The sequence below is a fragment of the Lepidochelys olivacea genome (genome assembly GCF_965140295.1).
Source record: "Lepidochelys olivacea isolate rLepOli2 genome assembly, chromosome: 14".
NCBI classification, from domain to species: Eukaryota; Metazoa; Chordata; order Testudines; family Cheloniidae; genus Lepidochelys; species Lepidochelys olivacea.
This window is the reverse complement of record NC_140424.1, coordinates 2603659-2630849: the sequence shown is the minus strand read 5'-3', so window position 1 is coordinate 2630849 and position 27191 is coordinate 2603659. Positions and strand designations below refer to the sequence as shown.

The window sequence follows — 27191 nt, the reverse complement described above, 5'->3', positions numbered from 1 at the left end:
CAGCATTTTACTATTTGACTTTTAATGGCAGAGCACAACAGTCTCCTGGGTGATTCTGATGCCATGGCATTGCCTGGCTGCATTCAGGCTGCGTGAATGCTGAATGAGCATCTCCGGAAGCAAAATGCTCTGGCATGTTAAACATGGTCAGCCATCCCCAGCTGAGTTCAGTGGGGGAGGTGAAGCTACTGCCCACAACAAAAAGCAACAATGTTGTTCATTTCTTTTCTCATTAACACTACTGTCATTGACTTAGGTACCTCTGCTGGCCTGTGAGTAATGGCGATGCCAGAACCAGAATGGAGAGAGTTTTCCTAGCTTTGGATAGCTTAGCATCATCATTGTTACTTTACAGGGTTTTGTTCTTCCTGCCCAGCTGATTCACATCTAGACAGTACTTTACTGGGGAAATGCTCCCTTCAGCTTTGCCACCTCCTTCCCCAAATCAATCTCCAGACACATTCTGGATTCCAAGGGACAGGAATCTTCATTACCAACAGGCATGAAAGGAGTGGGAGAGGGTATTAGCTTTCCCTAGAGATTGGGGACAAGATGGTCTTGCACAAGGCAGAAGGATCTGCTGTTGGCCCCTCTCCCTCCAGGACGGCAGTGATTCTCTTGTGATCAGAACATACACATGGATGCCCAGATGTGTCAACACACAAGGACATGCCAATGCAATGCGTATCTGCCTGGGTTCATACAGACACACACAAATATGCCCAGATGCATATACACCAAGGTGTATGCAAATGCACATGTATACAGCTGGGTGCATACAGTCACGTATGAGAAAATGTTCACGTCCATTAGCTAGCCGAATATTAGCACTTCTGAGCAAAAGGAAAGCCTATGGTTTAAGGCAGGGCTACAACAAGCCCTCTCTCTGTCTGTAGTTGTCAGGACATCTCATGTGGCTTTGGGGGCGTACTGTGGGCAAAGGGACAGCGACTCCTGAAACAATGGAGTGAATAAGAAAGTCTTTCACCCCATTCATCTGCACTGACATATGAAGGTGCCCATGAACAGAAAGTAGTGACATCAGTGACGATCCAATTTCCTTAGGGCACAGAAGATGTTGCTCATTTTCTTGGTTCTCCTCCATCTGGATGCAGAGCTATATGGCCTGTCAGTGTTCCACACTGCTCCTATTCTCCTTACCTGCGATCACCTTCCCTCTTCCTCCTCGCTGCCTTGCATGCTGATCCACTCACTCTGTCTGTACTTCCACTGGAGAAGGAACATGAGAGAGGGAGGCCAGCAAGCACAGCAGATGATTTCCTGTCTCCCTTCTCTCTGTTACACACAGATTGCTCAAGACTAGGTGTGATATTCTGCAGGCGGCCAGCTGGGATCCTGTTGTCTGCCAGAGGGACTGCTCTTTGGCACAGGATACGTAACAGAGGGGTCACTTGGTAGGATGAGAAAGCATGGAGCTGTAGGTGAGTCCTGACTTCATTCCTTAAGTTACCTAGACCCCCATGAAACAAAGGAACAAAGACTGAAATAAAAGCTCCTCACAAAGGTATTGTCTCATCCAGTCCTTTGGAGCCTTGGAACCATGTTTGTAACAGAAGCAACCATTGAAAACAAAAAAGAAATGTTCCTTTTCTGTAGTTTTTAGAGGTTATGGCTGAAATGAAAACAGGAGATTGTCTCTCTTACCACCTCTCCAAGTCATCAGTAGCTGAGTCAAAAGAAAAAAATATGTTCAGGTTATGGGTGGCAGCAGCAGCAGCCAACACTAAACATTCACGTCGATCATTTCTCTATCTACATTACAGGTGAGACATAGCCCTGCCCGCTGGGACTCTCCCTTTCTCCAGTGAGGCTGCTGTTATCTGATCCGCTTTTCCACCGAGTACACTGAGATGTAGTAGTCATTGCTTCCAACTGCCAGGTGAGGCTGTGGGACAGAGAGCAAACAAGTGAAATATGCAGGAGTCATGGGGGGAGGGAAAAAGAAAAGAAAGGGGCAAAACAATTTGGGCTACAAGATACAAATCAGCCCAGGTGGTGAGTCTCAGCATTCTGAGCAATGCTGGCCAGATGCTAGGGAACTCCTAGCTGGGTCTGCCATGGTAGCTACAACAGTTTCCTCCACCTGTCCCAGGCTATATGTCATTGTTTGCCACTGTTTCAGCTGAAGGCAAAAATTATGGTGGCCCTTAGCTGCCAACTTCTACTATAATTCTTCTAAATGATCAGAAATGTGTTTGTTACAAACAATCCCCTGGATTGAAAACTAGCACCCTTGTCTATCGAGAACCCCAGGAGCAATTCCAGGCTTCGAAGAGACCAGGACTAGAGGGTTTCTTTGTTTGCTTATTTTAAAGGAGACAAAATTTTCAGACTTGCTAACCCCCTCTTCCCAGCACCCAAACCTTTCATTAGGTGTTTGACTTCTTGCAGGGTGATTTCCCACTGCAAAGGAGCAGCAGACAGATGCACAAGCTCCCCTTTATTGCCTTCCTCCTCAGGATGTAAAATGCACATCCAGAGAAACCACTACCCCAGTCCCCCCCACCCCGGCCCCAGATCGGAGGGCCAAAAGCATGTTACATCATAGCTCTTCTTCCGCTCACTGCTCTCTCCACTGCTTCAGGCTCTTCATCAAATGCCACTGTCCTTTCTCATTAAATGTAAACCACTTATGCCCTGACCCTTCAAGGTTCCAACATGACTGCCTCATTTAACTTTCACCTGCTCCCTATTCCCCATTCAGCTACTTTCTGCTCCTCCTTCTATCTCCCTCACCTATTCCCATCTCCAGCTGTCTCAGGCCATACTGCAAATGTGTGACATCTCCTAATTAAACAACTACCAGACACCCTCATTCCCCTCCTTCTAAAGAACAGTGCAGAGTCACCTGCTTTGCGACACATTCCCATTGCAAGACCTCTCTCCACCCTGTTTTATTCTGAATTTTAAGAACTCTTGCCTTTAGATTGTGCAGGAACGCTTATATTTTCAGCAGGTTTTTTTTTTACCGCACAGCCCCATGCACACCTACAGTGTTATATGGTGGTAAAGTGGGTTCGGTCTACATTGCTGAGACAGCAGCCGCTTCTGAGGCATTTGGTGGTGGTATCAGTTTTAGAGGAAAAGCAACAGAATAAAGAGGTGCTCCGTAATCTGGGCTAAATATTGGCTTGTCTCATGTGTATGTGCTGGTGGAGAGAGCTGGCTCCTGTAGAGTAGGATGGCGGTGCTCGCTGAGTTCTAGGCTGACACACCTTACAGAACAGCTCTGGCATAAGCTGTCATGAGCGAAAAGCTAAATCAAGAGGCAGTTCCAGAGCGAAGTGAAAAAATGGGCAGGCAACCAGTGATCAAAAATGGCTCCGAAGTTTGGAATCCTGTTCTAGCCCTTAGTGGGCATTTCTGCACCTTAATTAACTGCTGCACACTTTGGTGCAACGGGCCGTATTTGCACAGGTTCGGCCCCAGAGCAGCATGCACTGCTGTTGGGATAGGATTGCACTGCACTGACAGAGCAGGGTGGCTTCCTGGACGGAAGCAGCTAGGTTGCAGGTTAGGAACTAAGGTGCACTTGTGTTGGGCAAGACTGTGCAGCAGCCCCCTGTACAAGGGGAGGTCTTTAGTCATTGTGACCAGCCCCTTTTTCACAGAACTTCACTCAGAACTGCAAAAAAAAATTCCGAAGTGAAAAAGAAAATACAGACCCAATGAGGATGGAAAGCCAGGCAGCTGATGGCTCCGACTCTCTGTCCCATAAATCCATCATAGTATTTGATATTGTTGATCAGCTCTCCATTCCCATTGTAGATTGCAGTGAACTGATTCATTGAGCCACTGGAAGGAAGAGAGATCACCATATACTCACCACATTCTGACAATATTCTTCATTTCTACATAAAGGGTTTTCTACTCACTACTGCTTGGCTATGGAGACGGGAGTCATTTATAAAGCAAAAGTGTGTACCATGTGTTCTTATAAGCAAAGAGATTGGTTTTAATCCATGCTGCAGCAGCCTCAGCACAGAGAGATTTATAGACAGGCTCGAACTGAGGATCTACCCGTTCTGCTGTAAATTCAAGATGTAAAATATATAGAGCCAATGAAAGTGCATGTTCCCCTAAGGCGGTTCTCCCACAGCTACCATGGCACCGTGATCGTGAAGTGGATGCTGGGGCTCCCCTCTCAGTCCTGCCATACACCTGCTGCCTTTGGGTAGGGAGTCTGACACACTGAGAACTGGCAACACCCTGCACCATCACTCTGAGTCACCAGTGCAAAGGTTTCAACAACACACAAAAGGGTTAAAATACCTGAACTGCACACATGGGAATGAAGCGGCACTGGTCATAGCAAAGGGGAAAAAGAGACATGAATGGTATTTGTAATGATGGATTTCGTCTCTCTTTGTTCCACAGAGGAGGTGGGATGGGGTCAGAACCTACCATGCAAACAGATTGGCCTGTGGGTGAATGTCCAGGGCGGTCAGCCCTTTGACTATCTGAAGGACCTTCACAGACTCTGGCATCCTGGGGTCGAAGAAACGGACATCTCCATTCACACTATCAACAGAGGAGGTTCACAACATTAGACTCTGTCCCACTGGAAGTGCAGCCGCAAAAGCCCCAGAGAAAGGCCACTCACTTGCCTGTGAACAGACCACCATGACGCACAGCAGAGCCATAACTGGGCATTTTAGTGCCCGGGGCAAGCAAGCCTACTTGTGCCACCTACAGTTTTATTCTGTCATTTCTCTGCCCCCGCGGCTTTGCGCCCTGGGCAGCTGCACTGCCCGGGTTATGGCGCTGACAGAAGGACTACACCTGAGGAGAGATTCAGCCCAGTACCACCTCTCCCCGTCTATGTCCCGCATTGTGACCTTATCCACCCCAGCATCATTTGTTTCCAGCAGGATCCACAGTAGGCTAGATACTGTACACACACAGAAAGGAAAGAATGTTCACTGTCCTGAAGAGTGACCACTATCTTACCCCACCCCCATCGACATGACAAAAGTGCTTCCATTGGTATGTCGCACACAGTACAACAAGCCATGTATGAGGCCCCAGTTCCTTTTCCTCCATCCAGTGTGACTGCTACATTCCAGCTGCAGGCAGTAATCCAAGGGGCTTCTATGGAACTGCCCATTCTGCCAGTTATTTGGACTCTGGTCCATAAGCCCCCTGCTGTTCAGAGTACCCTTTGGAGCAGATGTCAGCAAATGCTGATTAACAGCTTGTATCTTCTAAGGGTTGCTCCAGGCAAAGCTACCAGTGCAGAACAGAACTGGCCCTAGATACAGCCAACAGGGTAAGGCAGCAACAAAGAAAAGATTCATAGCTGCTCTGACCCAGTGAAACAGACACCAGGGGATGAGATAAGCAAGATATAAACTGAATAACAGCAGGTTCTAACTAGTATGAGGATGTCAGACTCCACTGGGTCTAATGCTGCTGAGAGGCCCAGTGATAACCAATAGAGACAGCGATCCTGAACCAGCAGTAATTAGAAGGACACTGGTCACCTTTAACACAGCTGTTTCTGAACTGTGGAGCTTATGTAAAGATGACTGAAATGTCATAGAAATATCAGTCTGCACAAGCGGGGGCTGGAGTATTTCAAGGAACTAGCCCAGCCCCAAACAATGGGATTTTGAGATCAGATGAAAATTTAAAAACTCAGTTGCTGATTATTCCTTAAGCAGAGGGGTTATTAAAGCTAGATTACTTTATAGGCACAGGTGGCTCTCTGTACCGGACATGCTGTTCCCCACCCCCTCCCCACCACTGACATATTTTCCCCACAATTAAGCACAATTAAGAAGTGAGTCTAAGGCACAGCTAGCCGGGCCTACCTCTTTCAATGCTCTATGAAACTGTAAAGCTGAGATTTTGGAGTAAGAATCCTTAAAGGGCTACTAGATACTAGGACAATCTAATCATGGCACTAGCGGTTAGATCAAAATGGCTGGACAACGGGCCACATGACTATCCAGCCTAGGTGTCACGATCCCTTTAGCCGTATGAGTGAGCTTTCCCAGGTGATCTGGTTACAATGGTCAATTCTAGGTTATAAACTCATTCTCTCATGCTTTTTGATCCAGATGAGGGTCCCCTAGGATTTCACTGGGTAATTATTGCCAGCATTGCCGATTTAGTGACTTTTTGGTTTCCCTAGTGAGAAAGTAAGTGTCCAAGTGACCAGCGATGAATCTAGCGACTGTCACTGCCAATCACCCTACCAATCAGAGGAAGATGTCACCCATATGTATAGTAACAAAATCATTCACAAACAGCTCAAGTGTTAATAAAATCCGCTCTTTTTACTACATTGTGCTGCACACCAAGTCAATGTCGTTACGTCTCAATTGAGCACGTCCTCGGAAGGAGTCACATTCCAGGGCTGCTTGTGCAGAGATTGCTACAACCTGCAGGCGAGGAAATGAAGTCTGTGGAGGCTAATTAAATACTTTGCTAAAGCCAGGCGCATGTTGGAGAGAGCAGCACATTTGCCAGGGCTTGTTTTTATCCAAATGTTCTTTCTCTCCACTCTGTAGTAGGCAGCACACCCTGTGATGCAGGGTAAGACGGCTAATGAAGCGGGCTGGGCGGGGGAGGCAGGTTAACTAGCGAGGAGAGCCGTATGGACGGAAGGTGGGGTGGGATGAGACAGGGCCATGGCCCCAGTGGAACGGGGGGCACCGTGCCTCCAGGGATGAAGCCCTTACTACAGGATCAAAGGCAGAGCTAGCTTGATTTCAATTCCCCTTTACTCCTTCCCCTGGCTTGGCCTGGGGTTAGCTGCCCAGCTGTTTTCAGAAATCAAACCCTGGAAGTGCGGGGAAGGGGTCCAGCGAGCGGATTTTTGTTTTTAAATCTACTTTCTTGACTCTCTGTAACACCAAGCTCAGGCCAAGCGAATGCCCTCTTCCCCCCGGCTCTGGGCCCTCCCTTTCGCTAACCTGCTGGCTCAAATCCAGGCTGGCAAGAAAGGAGGCTCAGCTGAAATTAACCAACCCCAGCCGTACTGGGCTGCAGTGTACAGAACGCCCTTCCCAGTGACCAGAAGGCTGCAGTTTCCTTCCCAATGAGCAGAAGGCGCCCTCCTGATGATGACGGTGTACTGGTGTAGTTGCTCCTTGCATGCAATAAAATGTAGTAAGAGCATGGAATGGATTTTAACAACACTATTGAGATGCTTGTGAATGATTTTGTGACTACACTCGTGTGTGTGTGTGGGTTTGTCTGGTGACTTCCTGCTATGTGGAGTTGGCAACACAAATGTCTGAGGCACTTCAGGAAATAGTTATACTGGAACCAGTTGCTGGTGAGAATTCTTTTATAAAAGCCACTCTTCATGGATACTGTAGTTATTCTGAGCCCAAAGGCATTCCTTTCTGGAGAGGAAATGAACTGCAGGATGGCTTGTTTGACCACAGTCCTGTTGCTTTGGGATGGGGGACCAGACATTTTCTCCTGTCTTTCTGACACTGCTGAGGAGGATGTGGTGGAGAGGAAGCGAGGCATGCAAGGCAGTGATGCCGACCTGGCTCCCTGGGATTGCTGAGGGAGATTATGAGGAAGATTAAAAACTCTAACACAGGAGAATAACAAATCTGGCAGATGCACCATCTAAGCCCCTTTCTAAAAACCGTGATAAATTTTGCCACTCTATCCCCTGCCTCCGGAAAGCATTATGTCCTGGAGAATTAGGTTCTGTTTTCATTCTGTAAACAAGGAAGAAGAGCATCTCTGTGGACAAACTGCATCTTTGTGACTGTAAATTGTATTCTGCTGTCCCTTTAACAGGCAAATAAATATCGGCTGCTCTCCACACAGTATTTACTGAGCAGCAGAAATGTCTTTATGTGTAGAAAATTGCTATATGGTGAAGTAATCCAGCACAGCAATATGCCCAGAGGATGCAAAGTGAACGTCCTCTCACCTAGGACCCCCACAAGGCCATTTGCAATAAGGAAGCAGAAACAGAGCATACAATGTCTCCTTGAGCCCCCTCATTCACTTCCAGGTAGGCTACAGGTTTCTTTCCTTCTCCTTCCCTTCCCTCACCAAGTTTTGGAGCAGGAGTTAACTGCTGAGCTGAAATGCCAAAGTGCAGAGCTTTACCTTCTTTGGTGTTGACATATCAGTGACCAATTTTTAAAGGGAGGGGAAAATATCTCCAATATTCAAGACCCTTTTACCTGACACTCATGATGTTGCCTTCAGGATGTTTCTGCAAATATGCTTTCACAACCCAAGCTGTGTGCTCCCGGTAGGTCATGACGCGGCTGAGGAGCAAGCAGAGAAAGGGGAAACTTTTTGGAAGGAAGGCAGAGGAAATCTGAGGAGGCACAGTGAGCTCCTCTAATATCTGCAGCTGGAGCTCTGCAGCTAGGGACCTTCTGAGTCCTGCTGGTTGAAATCACGGAGGTGAAGAAAAGGGCCATTCCTTCTCACACCTCTGGCCTTTGTTAGCAAATCTGGGGGCCTAATGATGCAGGACATGATCCTTGTCACTAGGCAGGGAAGTACCACAGAGCTCCGAGTCAGCTGAGAAAATCCCTGAACCAACAGGCAAGGTTGCTGAGGTGGGATAATATTAATGAGCGGGACTGGGCACACAGGTACCATAACGAAGGCTATAAAGGGCTCACTGAAACATTACAAAGTCTTTCAGTGACGCATTCTAGTTACTGAAGCCAGTGTGACAGCTGGCAAGTGCACTCTGAATGTGGAGCCTTTGCGACAAGAGACCAGTAAGACTCAGGGTGGAGATCATTTGCCAGTCAGGGGGACTGCAGTGGGCTAAAGGGAATGCTGCAGTTCGTTACCATTCACTCAGAGCCATCCTCCTGTCATAGACACGGATGGAGCCATCACCGAGCCCTGCCACGATCAATGAGCGGTGAGAGTCACACGACAGGCTGGTCACACAGCTGTCAGCTCCTGTGGGGATATCCTAGGGACAAAGCACACACACAAACCAGGCTGAAAGCGTAAAGCGCCTCCTAAATCCACAGCCCAAAACAGGAAATATTGAGTACATCTACACGGCAATAAGAAACCCGTGGCACCGAATCTCAGGGCCCAGGTCAAATGACTTGGGCTTGCGGGACTCAGGCTGCAGGGCTAAAAATTGCAGCATAGACGTTTGGGCTCAGGCTGGCGCCCAGGCTCTGAGACCCACCCCCCTCAAAGGGTCTCAGAGCCTAGGCTCCAGCCTGCACCTGAATGTCTACACTGCAATTTTTAGCCCTGCAGCCCGAGCCCCATTAGCCTGAGTCAGCTGACCTGAGCCAACCATGGCCATGCTGCGGGTCTTTTATTGCAGTGTAGCTGTCCCCATTAGCTACCTTCAAAAGGGCCTTCTGCTGGACCCAGGCTCACCTACGTGTTTCAAGGAATCTCCTCTCTCCTTTACCCTGATCACAAGCCAATTTAAACTGTGATTTTCACACATTCTCCCTCCCCTGTAAGGTTATTAACCCTACAGTTCTGCACTCACCTGGGGGCAGAAGTGAACCTCCAGCTGGGACAAAAGCAATATGTCTACATAGCATTTCAGAAGGAGCCTCCAAGCTCAGGACTTGGGCTAGCGGGGTTTCCACTGGTGCTTTAAAAGCAGCTGTGTAGACAGCACTTTGAAGTTATGGCTTGGGCTGGAGCTCAGGCTCTGAAGCCTAGGGAAGCGGGTGGACTTCAGAACCAGAGTAACAACTTCAAAGAGCTGTCACACCCCTATTTTTAGAGCACTCGCGCAAGCCCTGCTAACTCAAAGTCTGCAAATCCGGGTGAAGAGGCTCGCTCCAAAACGCTGCGTACACATACCCAGGGATGGCTAGCTTTCTGCCAGGCTGTTGTCAAGGCAATTACAGGAATCTGTAAGCGGTGAGTAGGGGGTCACTGAATCAGGACTGTCCCTGCAGCCTGAATGAGCCGCTCCCTCAATCCTCAGAGCTCAGCCTCGGCAGCGAGACACACACGTGGGTTTCCTTTGTGGCAGCACAACAAGCTCTGTTCAAAGATCAGCTTTTGGGAATAATTAAACTTTTACACACCAAAATAAAGGAGAAAGTCCATCTCAGAAAGGAAGAATCGTTGTTATTCTCCTCCTAAAAACACCTAATTAGTTAAGATAAATATTCACAAGGAATTCTTTCCATAAACATCTTCAACTTCTGTTGGTTGTAAATGGTGCTAGAAAGGCAAGGTGGATAATAAAACCTCGGTTAAAAAAGCAGGAGGAGATGAGCCACTGAAGAGACACACACTCGCTGAAAATAAATAGCTTGCAGCTAAGTCAGACGTAAAAAAGAAACCAAACCTACATGAAAAGGGGAGAGAGAGCACGTTATTGGCAGAAGCATCTACTTAAACTCCTGTTAGGAACGGACCTGCAGAGTATAACTCTGTGCACCAAACCAAAACACAAATATTGCAAGGCAGTTTAAACGTGCCTCTGAAAAAGGAATAAACTTCCAGAGTACTGAAAAGCAGTAGGACACTTGATCTGATCAAAGAATAGATCTGTTAAGCGGGAGACATTTCCATGCATCAACCCAAAATCTATTTCCTGGAAGAGCAGATACTTTGGCAATGGAGAGCAACTAGAAGTAACAAACCTATTAAGAAAAGCTTTGGTACAACAGGAGGCCTTTTCGTTTCACAGGTTTCTACTTTATACCATAATATATACCATGCGAGCACTTCATCTGCCATTAGTTCTGAAACCCTCTTCGTCCTCTGGAAAGAATAAAATCGTCTTGCCAGAAAACGTCTCCCATTAGTCATAATTAGAGTCATTCTGGGTAATAGCCATTCTGGTTGGTCATTTCCATTTTTACTTTATCAGTGTTTTGCCTCTCTCTTACATCTCTCATCAGTGGATCTCAAAACCCTTTAAAACCTCCCTGTAAGGCTGGGAATTATTACTCCCATTTTACAGATGGATAAGTTAAGGCATCATGTCATTAAGTGACTTGCTGTTTACAGTGTTGTTGTGGAAATGTTGGTCCCAGGATATTACAGAAAAAAGGCGGAATTTAAATTTCAGTTTGAGTGCGAATATCTAATGATTTCTTGTCTCATTAAGTGACTTGTGTACGGTAACACAGTGCAACAGTGCCAAGCCAACCCTAGAACCCAGCAGTCCTCTCTCCCACTTCCCTGCACTAGGATAAAAGAGTTTGTACTTTTGGGGTATCAGCAGAAGCCAGAGACTGCATACCTTTTTAAAAGTATTGATCTGGAGAATAAGAATTTAAAGCACCAGGATGATATTGGTGGAAATACACCCTACACTATTATTCTAATGCTGTAGCTTTGCCCTCTTTATCTGCTACAAACAAAAGAATCAGTCAGAATAATAGGTATACAACCGTGAAGAAGAATTAAACAGCTAAAACGGAGCAACATTTTCAAGCGAGGGTAACAACTGAATAGGCACTTTGGAATTGCATTAGCTAATTTTACACCTGAATCCTGGTTTTGTTCCTGTGCGCATTCACCTTCTCTAGCTGTCATTTGCAGCCTTTGCTGAATTAACTGTTTGCTGGAGACACCTAACTTTGGGGGCTGTTTTTACACTGTTATTCTAACTCCATAAGATCCACGATTGGATTTTATTCTCTGTGGCAGGAACATGCAGCTGGTGTGGAAAGAAAGTACTTGCTCCGCCGCTATATGCAACGTGCCCCCAAAGGTATTCTTGCAGTGGTTCAAAGGGTGGGAAGGCATCTTTATTAGCTCTCCGTGCCGAATCTCAGCTTTGTGGAGTGACTAAGTGAGGAAGTTTTGATCATCAGGATCTCAACAAAACCAATTTGCACACTTAGAAAAAAAAAAAAGAAATCGAATGCTTTTAGATACTCTCAATACAATCATTAACGATTCTAATTTAAAATATTTTCACCCTACTGATTTCTGATTTACACAGATAAAATAATATTGGAAAGTAATTAAGATTAGCATAGGCTTAATTATGCTGCATTGCAGGGTCAGAAGTGTCATAATTAATGTTCATCGAGAGGTAATTAATTTCTAAAACCTTTGGAGACTAGTCTTCATTTCCCCCTGCATGGTGACTTTATTCTTGCAGATCTGCTGCTTCTCCTTACACTACCTAAACAGCATTTTAATTAGAAAAGGAGTACTTGTGGCACCTTAGAGACTAACAAATTTATTTGAGCATAAGCTTTTGTGAGCTACAGCTCACTTCATCGGATGCATTCACTGGAATGCATCCGATGAAGTGAGCTGTAGCTCACGCAAGCTTATGCTCAAATAAATTGATTAAGTCTCTAAGGTGCCACAAATCCTCCTTTTCTTTTTGCGAATACAGACTAACACGGCTGCTACTCTGAAACCTAGCATTTTAATTGGATCACAGTTGACATGCAAGCTGACAGTTTTTGTCCTCATTTATTTTAAATGGAAATATATGTGCTTTGGTGTAGGAGCATTTTAAAGGTGGGAAGCATTTGATTGTTATGAAAGTAATGGTAAGAGCTTGGAGTCCTGAAGGGCAGAGCCCCATAAATCTGAAAGGAAACTGTCTAAGACCGTGGTTCTCAACCTTCCCAGACTAACTGCACCCCTTTCAGGTCTGATTTATCTTGTGTACCCCAAGCTTCACCTCACTTAAAAACTCTCCGGCTGCCCAGCTCTGACAACAGAAGTAAGAATGGCAATACCATCCCATGACACCCTTCCAAGCTGCTGCTGGCGGCGGTGCTGCCTTCAGACCCGGGCAGTTGGAGAGCGGTGGCTGCTGGCCCGAGTGTTCATGGTGTTTGCGGTGCAACAGGACTATTTTTGAAACCCTGCTCCCGTCATGCCCCACAATACTCACTCCCAAGCGCTCCCACATTGATTGCTGGATTTTTATCCCTCTCCTGCTGTTATGGCAGTGGGTCTTGCAGGGCCTGCGGGATCCCAGCCCTGCTGCAGGGCTCTAGCACCTGTTGTAAAACTAGGCAAATAAAATGAGTTGACGTGCCCCCTGGAAGACCTCTGCATACCCCCCGTGGTACACATATCCCTGGCTGAGAACCACTGGTCTAAGAGATGGCTGGTGCTGCGCAGCCACTTGCAGAAGCAATGGGCGCTTTCAATGCTTTATAGTCTGTGGCCACACAGTCCTGGGCCAGATTCTGATCTCAGCCATACCGGTGTGAGATCAGATAATGTCTCATATAGATGTCATCCTAAGCATTCCAGCCCTGGTTCAGGAAAGCCCTGATAAATTGGAGAGGGTTCAGAGAAGAGCCACGAGAATGATTAAAGGATTAGAAAACCTGCCCTACACTGACAAACTCAAAGAGCTCAATCTATTTGGCTTAAAGAGAAGGTTAAGGGGTGATTTGATTACAGTCTATAAGTATCTACATGGAAAACAAATATTTAATAATAGGCTCTTTAATCTAGCAGAGAAAGGGATCTCATGATCCAATGGCTGGAAATTGAAGCTAGAAAAATTCAGACTGAAAATAAGGTGTAACGGTGAAAATAAATAGCCAATGGAACAATTCACCAAGAGTCCTGATGGATTCTCTATTGCTGACAATTTTTTAAATCAAGACTGGATATTTTTCTAAAAAATATTTATTTTGGGGACATTCTGTGGCCTGTGTTACACAGGAGTTCAGACTAGATCAGTGGTTCTCAAACTGTGGGTTGGGACCCCGTTTTAACGGGGTCACCAAGGGCTGGCATTACCCTTGCTGGGGCCCAGGGCTGAAGTCTGAGCCCCACTGCCTGGGACCAAAGCCCAAGGGCTTCAGCCCTGAGTGTGGAGGCAGCTCAGGTTAGAGGCCCCCGCCTGGGGCTGAAGCCCTTGGGATTTGGATTTGGCTCCCCCCCCGCCCCCCCACCAAGAGTGGTGGGGCTCTGACTTTGGCCCTGACCCCCTGCCTGGCATCGTGTAGCATTTTTGTTGTCAGAAGGGGGTCGTGGTGCAAAGAAGTTTGAGAAGCCCTGGAATAGATGATCAAAGTGGTCCCTTCTGGCCTTGGAATCTATGAAAGTGCTTCAATGCATGCTTACTGAATAAGGATGCTTTCCTGAATCGGGCCTTAGAGGGCAGGTGGGAAGGAAAATGGACAGTGTTTTAACGATTAGCCCTGTATAATTTCAAGAGAATTCTAGGAGCTGAAGCTACCAAGTCTGAGGGGCACCTCACCCTCTCCATCACTGCACTTTACCCTCTCAAGGTGTTCTATAGCAGGACGATGCTGTAACAGGGAGACTGTACCAGACACCTGACCTCCCATTCGTGACTGCCTGGTCCCCTCCTCCCCAAATGCAATTGCACAACATTCAGCAGAGCTACAGCAACTTCCTACAGGGACAAGCACTGTAACATTAGGAAAGTATTAGAGTATTTTTAGCTGTCTCGTAATGGGATTTTGCAGCTGAAAAGGAGGAGAGCCAGCATCATGTGACAAGTCCGCTCGCCGGAGACCACAGTTTGAGAACCTCTGAACTGTGTTTGTTAAATTGCTGTATGGTAGGTGTCCTGGAAATACGCTCCCTGGGGCCTAATTCCAGGGTGTCAGCTAGGAGATCTGTAAGCTCCAGTACCAGCGAAAGGGTTAAAGGGGCAAACATGCAGCTGTTACCTGTACTTTCATTTCTCGATCTGTGTCCCAGATCCGGATAATCCGCACATCTCCTGATGTCATGAGAAGCCCAGTCTCTTGTTCCCAGTCCACCACCATTCCTGCTCCTGAGAAAAAACACAGGACATGGAAATTATTCTTCATATAAACACAGACAGAGCTTGACAGAGCCAAAGACCAAGTTTTGTGATCTGATGCTTTTTAGTATAGCTAGGAAAATCTTAAAATCACACACACACACTCACTCAAAATTGGGCCAAACCAGCTGTTCCTGAGTTCTAAGTGACGTCCCTCACTCACTGGACTAGGCGTGCAATAGAAGACACTGCTCCCCCCTTGAGCTGGAAGAGGAATCTCTCTGCTCAGCAAAGTTCCCTTCTGGCAGACACTCCAAAAGGTCCACATGGCCTCTACAGGAAAATGGAACCAGCCCTCTGCAGGACAATGGAGCCATACATTATTCATCACCCTATAAAAAGACTAGGCTAAAGAGTGTCTTGAGTAGACTGGATTGGCGTGAGTTAGAGCACCCAGCAGGGTGACGGCGCTGCTTTCAAAGGACTATGGAATCTATGGATTGCCATAATTTCTTATCCCCACTCATATCGAAATATTGCATGTGATTAAGAGGACATGTTTTTACACACGGAATGGTGAAGCTGTGGAAGTTGCTGCTGCAGGATATTGAGTTAAATAGCTCAGTAAGACTCAAAAAAAGTGACGTGTATGGATACGGAAAACATTCTGCAGTTACACTACATAGAATACATGTATAAGGGCTCTCAATCCTCATGCTCCAGGGCAAAAACTGATTGCCAGCAGGGGTCTAGAAGAAATTTCCTCCCATGGTACTGGAGCATTACAAGGGCTTTACCTTACCCTGAAGCATCTGATACAGACCCCTGCTACAGACACGTTGGCCGACTATATGAACTAGTGATCTTTGCTGTGGCAAAGAATGGCAATTTCTATTCAACAAATTACTGTCTTTCACCCCTTCTCCCATTGAGAGGATTAAGTGGTAAAAGCCATAGAGAGAGTCAACAGTGCGTAAGTACACAACATACGAATGGCAGAGAAAGGTAGCTACTTTGGACTTGGGAAATAGCAGGCTCTGCAAACTCCTAATTGGTAGGGTAATTTCCAAGGAAGAATTCCCGTACATTTAATTAGAATGGTCTTCTTTACACTAGCTACAAGCTGCCTGCACAGTGCCTAAACATTCTGCTTTGAACAGAAAGCTATATACCAATTATCTTTTGCTTCCTCTGCTGGGAGACTGACTGACCCTGGATCTGTGGGTTTCTCAGAGAGATTTCTATGCATATGAACATACAGAAATGAAAAAAAAATCCCAGGGCAAGGAAACCTGAAATGAATTTCATTGCACAGATGTTTGCATTCTCTTACATGCACAAGTTCTCTTTTATACAAACCAAGATAGAATCTAGTGTCTCCTCTTTTCACAAGCAGCTTTGCACTGGTGCTCTCATAGTACAGATTAGAACATGGTGCCAAATGCAAGGTGGGTATATTACAGCAGAAGACTCACAAGAGTCAGACACTAACCCTGTAATAGATTAGGATTGCGGCCTCATTTTTCTTGTTTCCATCAGGACCTTTTGTGAAAGATTCTAACGCTAGAAAGATCCCAAAGAGACACACAGAGGTGCCTTCTCAAAAAGGGATTCAGTGAGTTTTTTTCTGATCTTGCTCTTCAAAATTAGCACTAGCAGGAATTTAAATACCTTGCAATGCTTTGGTTGCCATTTGAGGTGCACTGATACCATTTAGCAAAGTAAACATCCTAACTGCCACCACAAGGAAAGAGGTTAGGCTGCCACAATTGGACAGGGCATGAAGCACAGAAATGGAAGCACCTTAATGAATAGTAAGTCTGCTTTGAGGACAATGGGATTACAGTGTTTTGTGCAGATGCAGACCTAATTTGCTACCTACTTCCCCTCCTGGAAAAGCACAACCGAGCCTTCTCCTGATCCCACCTTGTACTGCAGGATCAGAAGACAGTGACATTGATGGTCTCATCTTATTACATGAAATTCAGGACCCACAGTTAAGCTGACAGTTCATATCTTTATCTTGTGAGTCAAACTGACTGTTACTTTGGATTGCCCAGACACTCTGAGGGCTGCTAGACATCCCAAGCAAGGCAGTGGTTTAGCTTATAAGCACCTCCAAAGTGTTTTCATTTGTCATCTTGTTTATGGTCCATGACAAGATAAACCTGGCAGGCCTGAGATGGATACGGCCATTACATCACTGATGGAGTTAAGTAGGCAAGGCTCTGTTTGGCAGTTTTAAAGCTCCCAAATTTCCATTCATGTTCCCCAGTTTGAAGACAATTATCTTCTTCAGTTTGGTCAGCAGCAATAATCCCTAAACCAACTGGAACCTGCAGATTTTCCTCCACTGGGAGGGATAAGGAGAACATGAGTCGTAGGGTTTTGGCTGGTATTGTTGGTGCCAATGATTAATAAGCTTGTTCTGGGGTAGCCATGGGAAATTTGTTCCTTTCATCGTCACTGGGATCTTCAGGAGGGTAAGGGGAAAATTTTGTTTCTTACAAAGGTGGAGGTTTCTCATCAGGAGAGATTTTACAAGTTGGAAAGAGCAAGAAGTCGCACCAAGGAATCGTGCTGTGAGAGATTCCACTTCTGGAAAGGAAGAGGGATGGAAATTTAATTTTGAAGAGGATGCTTCACATATGTAGGAGTCCCCTCCAGCTAGGGAACACATGGAGAGACTGCATCTTGCAGAAGGGACTTCCCTTTCTTCAGCACCCAACAAAACTAAAGTTCAAACTGGGGAAAGGTGTGTAGGAGTGGGTGGACTGACTTACAGGTCATAGATTCTAAGGCCAGAGGAAACATGATCATCTAGTTTGAACTCCTGTACAACACAGGACAGAGAACGTCCCTAAAATAATTCCTAGAGCAGATGTCAGAAAAACATCCAATCTTCATTTAAAAATGGTCAGCGATGGAAGATTCACCACAGCCCATGGTAAATTGTTCCAATGGTTATTTATCCTCACTGTTAAAAAATTAAATCTTATTTCCAGTCTGAATTTATCTAGCTTCAGCTTCCAGCCATTGGATATACCTTTCTCAGCCCGTTATCAAATATTTGTTCCCCAGGTAGGTACTTATAGACTGTAATCAAGTCACCCCTTAACTTTCTCTTTGTTAAACTAAATAGATTGAGTTCCTTGCATCTACCACTATAAGGCAGGCTTTCGAATCCTTTAATCATTCTCGTGGCTCTTCTCTGAGCTCTCTCCAATTTATCAACATCCCCCTTGAATTGCGGGCTCCAGAACTGGACACAGGATTTCAGCAGCAGTCACAACAGTGCCCAATACAGAGGTGAAACAGCCTCTCTGCTCCTACTCGAGAGTCTCCTGTTTATGTACCCCAGGGTCACACTGTCTCTTTTGGTCACAGTATCAAACTGGGAGCTCACATTCAGCTGATTATCCACCATGACCCCCCATCTTTTTCAGCCACTGTTTCCCAGGATAGAGTCCTCCAGCCTGTCAGTATGGCCTGCAGTCTTCGTTCCCAGATGTATAAATTGACATTTAACAGTCTTAAAAAAACCCATAGTTTGTACCCAGTGTACCAAAAGATCTAGATCACTTTCAATCGGAGACCTGTCCTCTTCATTATTTTCCACTCCCCCAATTTTTGTGCGTCATCTGCAAGCTCTATCAATGATGATTTTATGTTTATGTTTTCTTCCAGGTCATTGATAAAGATATTAAATAGCACACTGGCACTCATAGGGAAATCTGGTAACTGAATCTATGGAATTTTTAAAAACCTGTCAATTTTAGGGCCACGAACCTGGACAGTACAGCTCCTTTAACAACATCATTTCTTGAGACCACATCTTTCCTGCATTCTTGGATGATAAAACACATTGTCTTCCACAACTCAAGAAAACAATTTTGAAAGGGGTTTTAGGTAACATAAGGGCTAGCAGTTCCGCATGATGTGAAAAGCTATATAGGCAATGCATATCAACAACCGATCTTGAAGCTGTAACTTTCTATGGCTGTTCCCTGCAGGATTCCCCCTGAAAATCAGATATATATCTCAACGGGACAGTTCCCTGTATAAATTTCAATAAATAACCCTGGCGTTGAAAGCAGATTCATTCCAAGTGTGTGCACTTATTTTTATCATCGCTGGAATGTGGCCAACCTGTACTTGGCATTTTGATGACTTTGCAAATGCCTGTATGGACCACAATACAAAAGCATCTCAGAGACACCCTGCTGATCTTTGGAACAGGGGTCCTCCCGGGTGAGCAATGAGGTGTATCTCCATTTTAATGTCAAAGAAGCAGTGGGAGGACTGCATTACCTCATTCTTCATTCATTCCTAAAATGTATATTTAAGTGCCACTCTTTCCATGCCAAGCACTTCCTCCAGTGACACAAGAAGAAAAGGAAGAGTATCTGTGACTCTGGGAATTTAATTTAAAACACCCAAAACCCTTGTCCTGAAGTAGCAGCTTCTCCAATTACTTTATTTCCATCAAGGAAGTGTCCTTACCGAAGGTGCTTCTCTCTATTTCTCCACCCTCAAAGGAACAGCTACCAACCCTCAAGAAAGATTTGGGGTTTCACTTTTACCTTCGTCTTCCCATGCTGGCCCTCTCTGACTTTGATCTCAGCACCTGGTCCCTGTTGGCCAGCTCTGTATTAGGGTTGGCAGTCTTTCTGCTGCAGCCTTCTCCCACAGCACAGCTGACAAACTTCTGTACACGTCTTCTTGGAATCCAACACCCCCTCCCCTGGCTGCTAACTTTAACACCTTGAGATCTCAATTGCTGCATCTCCCCTTTAGCCCCCACCTCTCTTATCTAGGTTGCTTACTTACTGCCAGGGAAAGTGTCAGTTTTATTAAAAGGCAGAGTGGAGACCTTGAGAGGCCAAGCTCCTGTTCTTTCAGGATATGATATTTGAAATTTTTCATTTTGTTTTGGGAGTCCTGGGGAAAGCAGTGGGGGGGGGGGGAACTGATGGGAGTGAGTGAGCTGGTGAGCACGTGCTGTTTTCTCTTCCCTGGGATGAGAAGAATAAAGCCATTCTTGAGGTATGAGCGAACACATGTATTTTGTATCTGAATCAACAAACCCCACAGATCCAACTAAGGTGGAAAGTGGGTGGAGGGGAGACAGAAAAGGTTTCCCACTCCAGCCTTCTCTCCACATACACAGAGCCGCAAGGCTAGGAAATCAAGAGTATGCTCAAGTTTATAGGCTTTCAAGGATTTATACAATCCCTTCTGAGTTTATTTCATCCCCACCATTTGATTTTGATGTCTGGACTTTGTCTGCTCACCTGTGAATACTCTCAAAGGAAATCCCCTTTCCTCACTCTCACAACCTGAGCTCACGGTGGCACGTGGAGAGAGGTGATGTGTGGAAACGTCAATACTGACTGTAGAGCGTTATTCAAAGGAACTCCCTTGTGTACCTCCTCTTAACCAGAAGCCTTCTGCCTCTCTAGGGTGTGCTGAACTAAAAAATAACTAATTGGGTTTTAAATTTCTGAGCCATTCTATGCCATTCCTATTTTGGAATAACACAGGCTTGCATGGAAATAACAAAAGATGTGAATTAAAATCCATTTAGTTATTTTGGTGCAACTTTGTTCTCTTTCCACACAAGCATTTTAAGGAGGCTCCAGGGCCAATCTAGACACAAACAAGAAGCTGTGGCCTCGTGCCCCCTAGGTAGTTACTTAGCACCTTTGCTGCTGCTGGGCTTTCATTATTTTTATTTATGTTATTGTAGTGCCTAAAAGCCCCATTCGTGGACCAGGATCCTATTGTGCTAAGCAATGTACAGAGAACAAAAAGATGGTCCCTGTGTGATGCTGCCAAACCAGGTGCCAGCACTTGCCAAGGCTTTAGGCCTCAGCCAGGCACAGACAAATTCCTTGCTGTAAAGCAGTGTTTCACCAGTGCGTTGGGGCTTGTCTACACTTACTGCACTGCAGCGCTTAGTGAAGACACTACCTATGCCAGTGGGAGAGCTTCTCCCGTCGGTGTAGGTACTCCACCTCCCTGAGAGGCAGGAACTATGCTGGTGGGAGAAGCCCTCCCCTGAGCAATAAAGTCATTCCAATGTAAGTTAGTAGCGTAGAGCAGGGCTTGGTATGGTTAAGATGGGTACTGAACTTATAATAATGTGTTTAGACTTTATGAAATGCTTGTAAGTTGCTGCATGCAATAATCTCACTTACAATATCTTTATCACATGCTATAAAGTAATATTTAAGTTTTTGCTTTATAATTGTAAAAAGTGTTTGCCCTGAAATGGTCAGCCAGTCAGAAGGGATCATCTCTTGCCCATCAGGAAGGACTATCAAAACTAAATGGGCCACTGTGGAACATCACAATACAAAGACTATTTCAGGGGGAGGGATAGCTCAGTGGTTTGAGCATTGGCCTGCTAAACCCAGGGTTGTGAGTTCAATCCTTGAGGGTGCCATTTAGGGATATGGGGCAAAAATTGGGGATTGGTCCTGCTTTGAGCAGGGGGTTGGACTAGATGACCTCTTGAGGTCCCTTCCAACCCTGATATTCTACGATTCTATGACTTTTCTAATTGTCCCAGCACAGCCTATGTGCAAAAGGGCTCAGACCATCTTGAATTCTGAAAGAAGGAAATAAAGATAGTGAACAAGAACACTTTTCATCTCTTTGCTGTTTGGACTCTCACATGGCTGGAGCTAGGAAAGAGAAGCAGAGATCCTCAGGGTCAACCTCTGTTAGCCCTAAAAGACATTTAGTACTGATAGATTACTACAACTCTGCCACCTTTTAAAACCACAGACTGCAACTCATTTGTGTTTATATGTTTTTCTGCTTTAAGCTGTAAATAACTCATTTCTTTTTCCTAGTTAAATAAAGCCTTAGTTAGTTTAAGATACGACTGACAAGTGTTGTCCTTGGTGTGAGATCTGACCTGGGGTAAGTGCCTGATCTCTTGGGACTGAGAGTAACCTGAAACTTTTGTGATCTTTGGTTTATGGTACCACCTATCACTTAGCCCAGCTTGTCCAGGTGGCCAGATAGACTGGAATGCCCAAGGGGACTGTCTGTGACTCTATGATAAGACTGTTGCGGTGCTTCAGGAGTTCACATTTGTTAACGAGTTGGTGAAATTAATTATAGAATGTCCAACCAGTGTGAGGTGTCTTCCCTGCCTTTTGACAGTCTGCCATAAGGTTGGCACTGCTGTCATGAACCACTCTTGACACTGTGCCACCTGGCACAGAACAATCTAAGTACCCCACTTGTGGCCCATGAAGTCAATGGAATGTAAGGATGCCCCTAGGGCGTTAGCAGAACATGTGCTTTTGACATGGCGTATCTGGATTGTTTGGCCATCAGACAAATGGTTAAACTTGTACATTTTGGAGAACTCCTTCCACAACAGAGATAGGGGAAAGGGAAATCCCTGCTACATTTTCCATTAGGAGAATGCCTGGGAGCGAAATACTTGTGCTTGTTTTTATTGATTCACAGCTATTTCTGCGCTCTGGACAGAGTGCTGCTTGCATAGCATTGGCAGTATTGATCCTGCGTGGGAGTGTCTGGCATTTCCTTAAGCTGATGCCCAGTTATTGAACAGGGAAATCCCTTTGGCCAAGACTTTCTAATTTTAGCCTTTCACTTTGCCAGTGAATGCCTAGCAAAGCCAGGATGTTAATAGTAACACATTAGCTTTGCACAGTCCAATGCTACAGCTCTGTTTCTTGAACAGTCATACAGAGGGCAAAGGCCCTTAATTAGAGAGCTCTGAATCACACACACTGATACAATCACTCTTGTTCTGCTAATCACTACAGACACATTCCTGCCCTTGTCAGCTAACAAATATTAATAGTTAATGAACAGCCTAAGAAGATTACGTCAACTTTCACACACACAGAGAAATGGTATTCTGAGGAGTTCGCCATCTGTCTCACTCTTCAGGGGCTCATTCGAGAGAAGGGATTCATGTCCAATAATGCCCCAGGCTTCTGCAGCCAAAGACTGGGGAGTTACATACACTTTTATGGAAGGTAAAGGCAGGGCTTGAAATATTTACCAGACATGTACTAGCCAAAGGACTCAACCCACTAGACAAAGCCTGATAAATAAAGATGCACCAGCTACTCTTTCCTTTCACAGTTTGATATAATGGGTATGTCATATGTTTAACTAACAACACACAAACAAAAATACCACTGGCTCAAAGCAATATCTGTTGTCACCATTTGGAAGCCGTCATTCAAACCCTTTGATTCAAGGATGGTTTGAAATGTTCCTACCGAAGAAGGAGCTTTATGTAGTTAAGAGACTACCCACATCTCCCACCCTGCAAAAAGCCCCCACACCACAGCAGCCACATTAGATTAACCTGCTGTCCTCTGCACTAGGCACCTTGGAACATCCAGATAGCATCGAATACTCTTCATTACATTCCCCATTGTTCATTACCTACACACATACAAGACAAGGAATGGGAGGGACAGAAGAAGCAAAGCCTTCCAGCTGACATTCAATGGGATGCCAAGTCTGACTAGAAGGCCCTTCCCACCCCAGCTGCTCATAGGTAAGAGGAAAGAAATCACTCACCTCCCTGTTTACTTCTGTCAAGATAGATTGAAACCCTTCGGGCCAGACCTGTGAGAAGACAGGGAGTAAGGGATGATGCTAAGGGTAAGTGGGTCAGCCAAAGCAAAATAAATCTGAAAGGGTTAGAAAAGCAACTCAAAGTAAAGGGAAAGAACAGTGAAGGGAAAAACAGCAGCACCAAGTCAAGTACATGCTTCCAACCAGAGAAAAGGCTCCAGTTTGGTTGTAATCACAGCAGCCTTTCCCTAGGAAGCCATTTACAAGCTTCAGTCTGTTTGTCAACACCACAAAGTTGATTGGTAAATTCTTCCCTGAAACTGGACACTCTCTAGATCCTTTTTATGTTTTTGTTCTTCGGTATAAAATAAAATGCATCTCACTGGAGAGTGACAACGAACTGACCCACGGCATAAACACCTGTATAGATCAAGCCAAACACAAAACAGGAAGTTTTTGTCATTTCAGGCTTGAGCTCCAGGCAGTTAGTGCAACTGAAAGCAGACGAATGGGTTCTCCTGCCCTACGCTTCAATGGATTGCTAATGAACACTCAGAGAAAATTTACAGATGCTGCAGTTAGGCAACTCTTAAGTGGGGAATTAGCTGTAGAAGCGGGATTCGTTTCAAACCTTCCTAAACCCTGGACAGCCAAAGAAGCTGCAGGGAGGCACATTTACGGGATATGGCTGTGTTTAAATACGTTTTGAGACCCCTGCTTATGTCTTGCATATGGACTCAATGTGTTCAGAAAGAGACCCTGGTAGTCTGGTAACCAGAAGGTCTCACACAGAGCCTTTTTTGGGAGTCACACTCTGGTTCTCTTTGCTAATCTGGACAAAGGAAAGCAATGCAAATGTTATACAGGAGGAACTGGGAGGGGAACACAACACTTAGATAGATGTAATTAGATGGATTCAAGGCAGCTGGTTGTGTTTCCACACACTCCTCTGAGTCCCAAAACCTGGGTTTTAAAAGAGCTGAGATGCTAAGATTGGAGGTGGAAGTTTATGTTCCATTCTTTCTCACAGATACGGTTCATCTTGAAGGAACAATGTGAAAGTTGCAATTTCACTCATGGGAAGTGTTTGCACCATTTCTTGTCTTCAGACACAGCTGTGCAGCTGCACGGCACGCTGCTGGGCCAGACAGTGCGAGTTCTGAGTCATCTTATACAGGCTTCTTGTACAGAAACCTGAGGACAGAGAGAGTGCTGCTACTCAGCGATCGGACAGCCCTGGGATCGCCATCCACTCTCAAAGTCACTGACTTGCAAACCTCCTTATTTTTATGGTAAATACTTGAACCCCAATGTCCACAGCAGTAGGACCGCATCTTTACAGCAACTCCTACACTGCTCACTAGAAAATGCTCCAAGTTTTCCTTAAAAGCCACATCAGTTTTGCACTTGCAGATCTAATTTTTGCCTAGTTCAAAACATTAGGCTACTAACAACATGAACTTTGCCTCTTTTCAGACTTCATCCTCTGGCTGGGGACTTAGGGACAGTCCATACAAGAAAGCTGCACTGTTTTAACCAATGGTGTGAACCCAAATTGGTGCAACCCCTGATTAGACACTCTTATTTTGGTTTAAGAGAAGCTGAAATGGGGGTGGGGGGAGGGAAGCTGAAGTGGATAGGAAACTGGTTTGAACTGGATCGAAATAAGAATCTCTTCAACCAGAATAAAAGTGTCAACATACAGGGTTGCACCAGTTTAACTAAATCTGTTTAAAACCAATTTAAGTTAAACTGATACAACTTTCCTATGTAGTTATGGCCTCGCTTTGGTTCAAGCATCTCAGCCAGGTAAGGAACTGACGGACACTAAGCAAGACTACTTTGCTGTCGTAATACAAATTATTGCGCTAAAGCAGGGGTGGGCAAACTTTTTGGCCCGAGGGCCACAACTGGGTATGAAAATTGTATGGCGGGCCATGAATGCTCACGGAATTGGGGTTGGGGTGAGGGCTCTGGCTGGGGGAGCGAGCTCTGGGGTGGGGCCAGAAATGAGGAGTTCAGGGTGCAAGAGGGGGTTCCGAGGTGGGGCAAGGGGGATTGAGTGCGGGGCTGAGAGCTCCGGCTGGGCATGAGGGTTGTGGGGTATAGGAGGGTGCTTCGGGCTGGGACAGAGAGGTTTGGAGGATGGGAGGGGGAACGGGGTTGGGGTGGGGGTGTGGCTCAAGGGTGCAGGCTCCAGGCAGCGCTTACCTCAAGCGGCTCTTGGAAGCAGCGGGATGTCCCGCTCCGGGTCCTACACAGAGGCGCGGCCAAGCGGCTCTGCTGTGAGCTGCCCCGTCCGCAGGTGCCATCCCTGCAGCTCCCATTGGCTGCGATTCCCGGCCAATGGGAGCTGCGGGGGTACCATACAGAACGGAGCCCCCTGGCTATCCCTACCCATAGGAGCTGGAGTGGGGACATGCTGCTGCTTCCGGGAGCCGCGCGGAAAAGCCCCCAACCCTGCTCCCCAGCTGAAGTGGGATGAGCCCCAGAAACCGCTCCCCAGCGGGAGCTCGAGGGCCAGATTAAAACAGCTGGTGAGCCAGATGCGGCCAGCAGTTTGCACACCCCTGCGCTAAAGCCATGGAACTCCCATTACCTAAAACACCCTACTGATACCTTTTAGACCCCTGTAGGAAGTACTCTGGTTTCTCTATTAGGCACTATGCGTATTCTTCCTCTCCCCAATCTAGCCTGTTCTTCACAAATGAGAGAATTGCATGGAAAGCTGTTGTGTATCTTAATGTCTCATCTATTCCTGCTGCTTACGCCCATGCAAAGTCAGCATCCTGGTTGCTGTTGAGAAGATGATCAAGTCACAGAGGAAGGATTCTGACCCTTGGGGTGCGGATGAAGGGAGAGGAAGATAAACAGCAGGAGTAGCTGAACTCCAGTAAAACTTCTGGATTCATGTAAACATCCTTAGTGTAAGAGGGAAGTGAGGTGCAGAAGATTGAGACTACGAACATAACAGCTTCAGCGCTGGACGGTAACCGGCAGCAAAAGCTAGCTCTTCCGTTGAGAATCTCATTTCCAAGGGAATCACTTCACTGGGCTCCTTTGAAATGACTGAGTTTATTTCTCTCCCTACAAAGAAATCTACATTTCTCTTCTTCTGAATCAAATCCAATCATTCCCTGGATGAAAAGCAAAGAAAGCAACAAAGCCTGGACTTGCTTAGACCACAGGAAAGGAAAGGGTGTAGAGGATGCATAAGAGAAAAGGATTGTAAGTTTCAGCACTGATGTCTTGGCAGGCACAACTTCCTGACACTTACAACTAAATCAGCTTTTGCTTCTGTTTATCATCTATTCTGCAATGTCAAACATTGCTTCTGTGTACCTTCCTTTTGCTGCTGCTTTCAAGGTCTGTGGAGAGCAAGATGCAAGCCACAAATGTCCTGCCCTGATTAAAGGTGCGTGTAGGTATTGGGGGCGAAAAATGGGAGCAAGCCAGAAGGGATTCAGTCTGCATTTGTCAGCATCTCCTGTGAACTCTACTCATTATGCAGCAAGGAGTGGATGATAATGGGAGCCTTGACGAATTCCTAGAGTTCATTACCAGGACAATGGAAATAATATCCTGATTCCTGGGAAGGAAAAGCTTAGGCAGCCTCACTCAAAAAGGCTGATGTTAGGGAAAAAGAAACGGAGAAATGAGAAACCAAGCAAATGAGTCAAAAGTGCTGCTTGACGTGTGTGGCTGGTGCTGTTTTCTCTTCTGCTCCAGGGCAGGAGGAGTAGGTAGCCAGGCACTTAACAGCTCAGTGCATGGGCTCCTTCCTGCTTTTGTCCCTGCAAAGAGCAGGTTTCAATCATGGCAATTTTCACAGCATGCTGCAAACTCCCCGAAGTTTGTAATTAATTACGTGCGTGTATGACAGTGTGGTGCAGAGCTTGAAGTTACAGCAGTCATACTTCCCCTGACTAGACTA

General features: G+C 45.8%; 1 protein-coding gene across 2 annotated transcripts in view; it reads right to left on the bottom strand.

Annotated features, from left to right (window-relative positions):
* Nucleotides 1-1766: 1766 nt before the first annotated feature.
* RPTOR (regulatory associated protein of MTOR complex 1) overlaps nt 1767-27191 on the bottom strand; it is a 304649-nt gene continuing 279224 nt past the window's right edge. Inside the window, exons 29-35 of one of the 2 annotated variants that reach the window (XM_084646962.1) lie at nt 23261-23308; nt 14601-14707; nt 8814-8941; nt 8184-8270; nt 4426-4542; nt 3687-3816; nt 1767-1906 (exon numbers count right to left, since the gene is read on the bottom strand). In XM_084646962.1, the coding sequence (XP_084503088.1) occupies nt 1838-1906; nt 3687-3816; nt 4426-4542; nt 8184-8270; nt 8814-8941; nt 14601-14707; nt 23261-23308 (686 nt within the window). In that variant the 3' untranslated portion in view covers nt 1767-1837. The remainder of the gene's footprint in view (nt 1907-3686; nt 3817-4425; nt 4543-8183; nt 8271-8813; nt 8942-14600; nt 14708-23260; nt 23309-27191) is intronic. The other variant, XM_084646963.1, reaches the window with a different exon arrangement.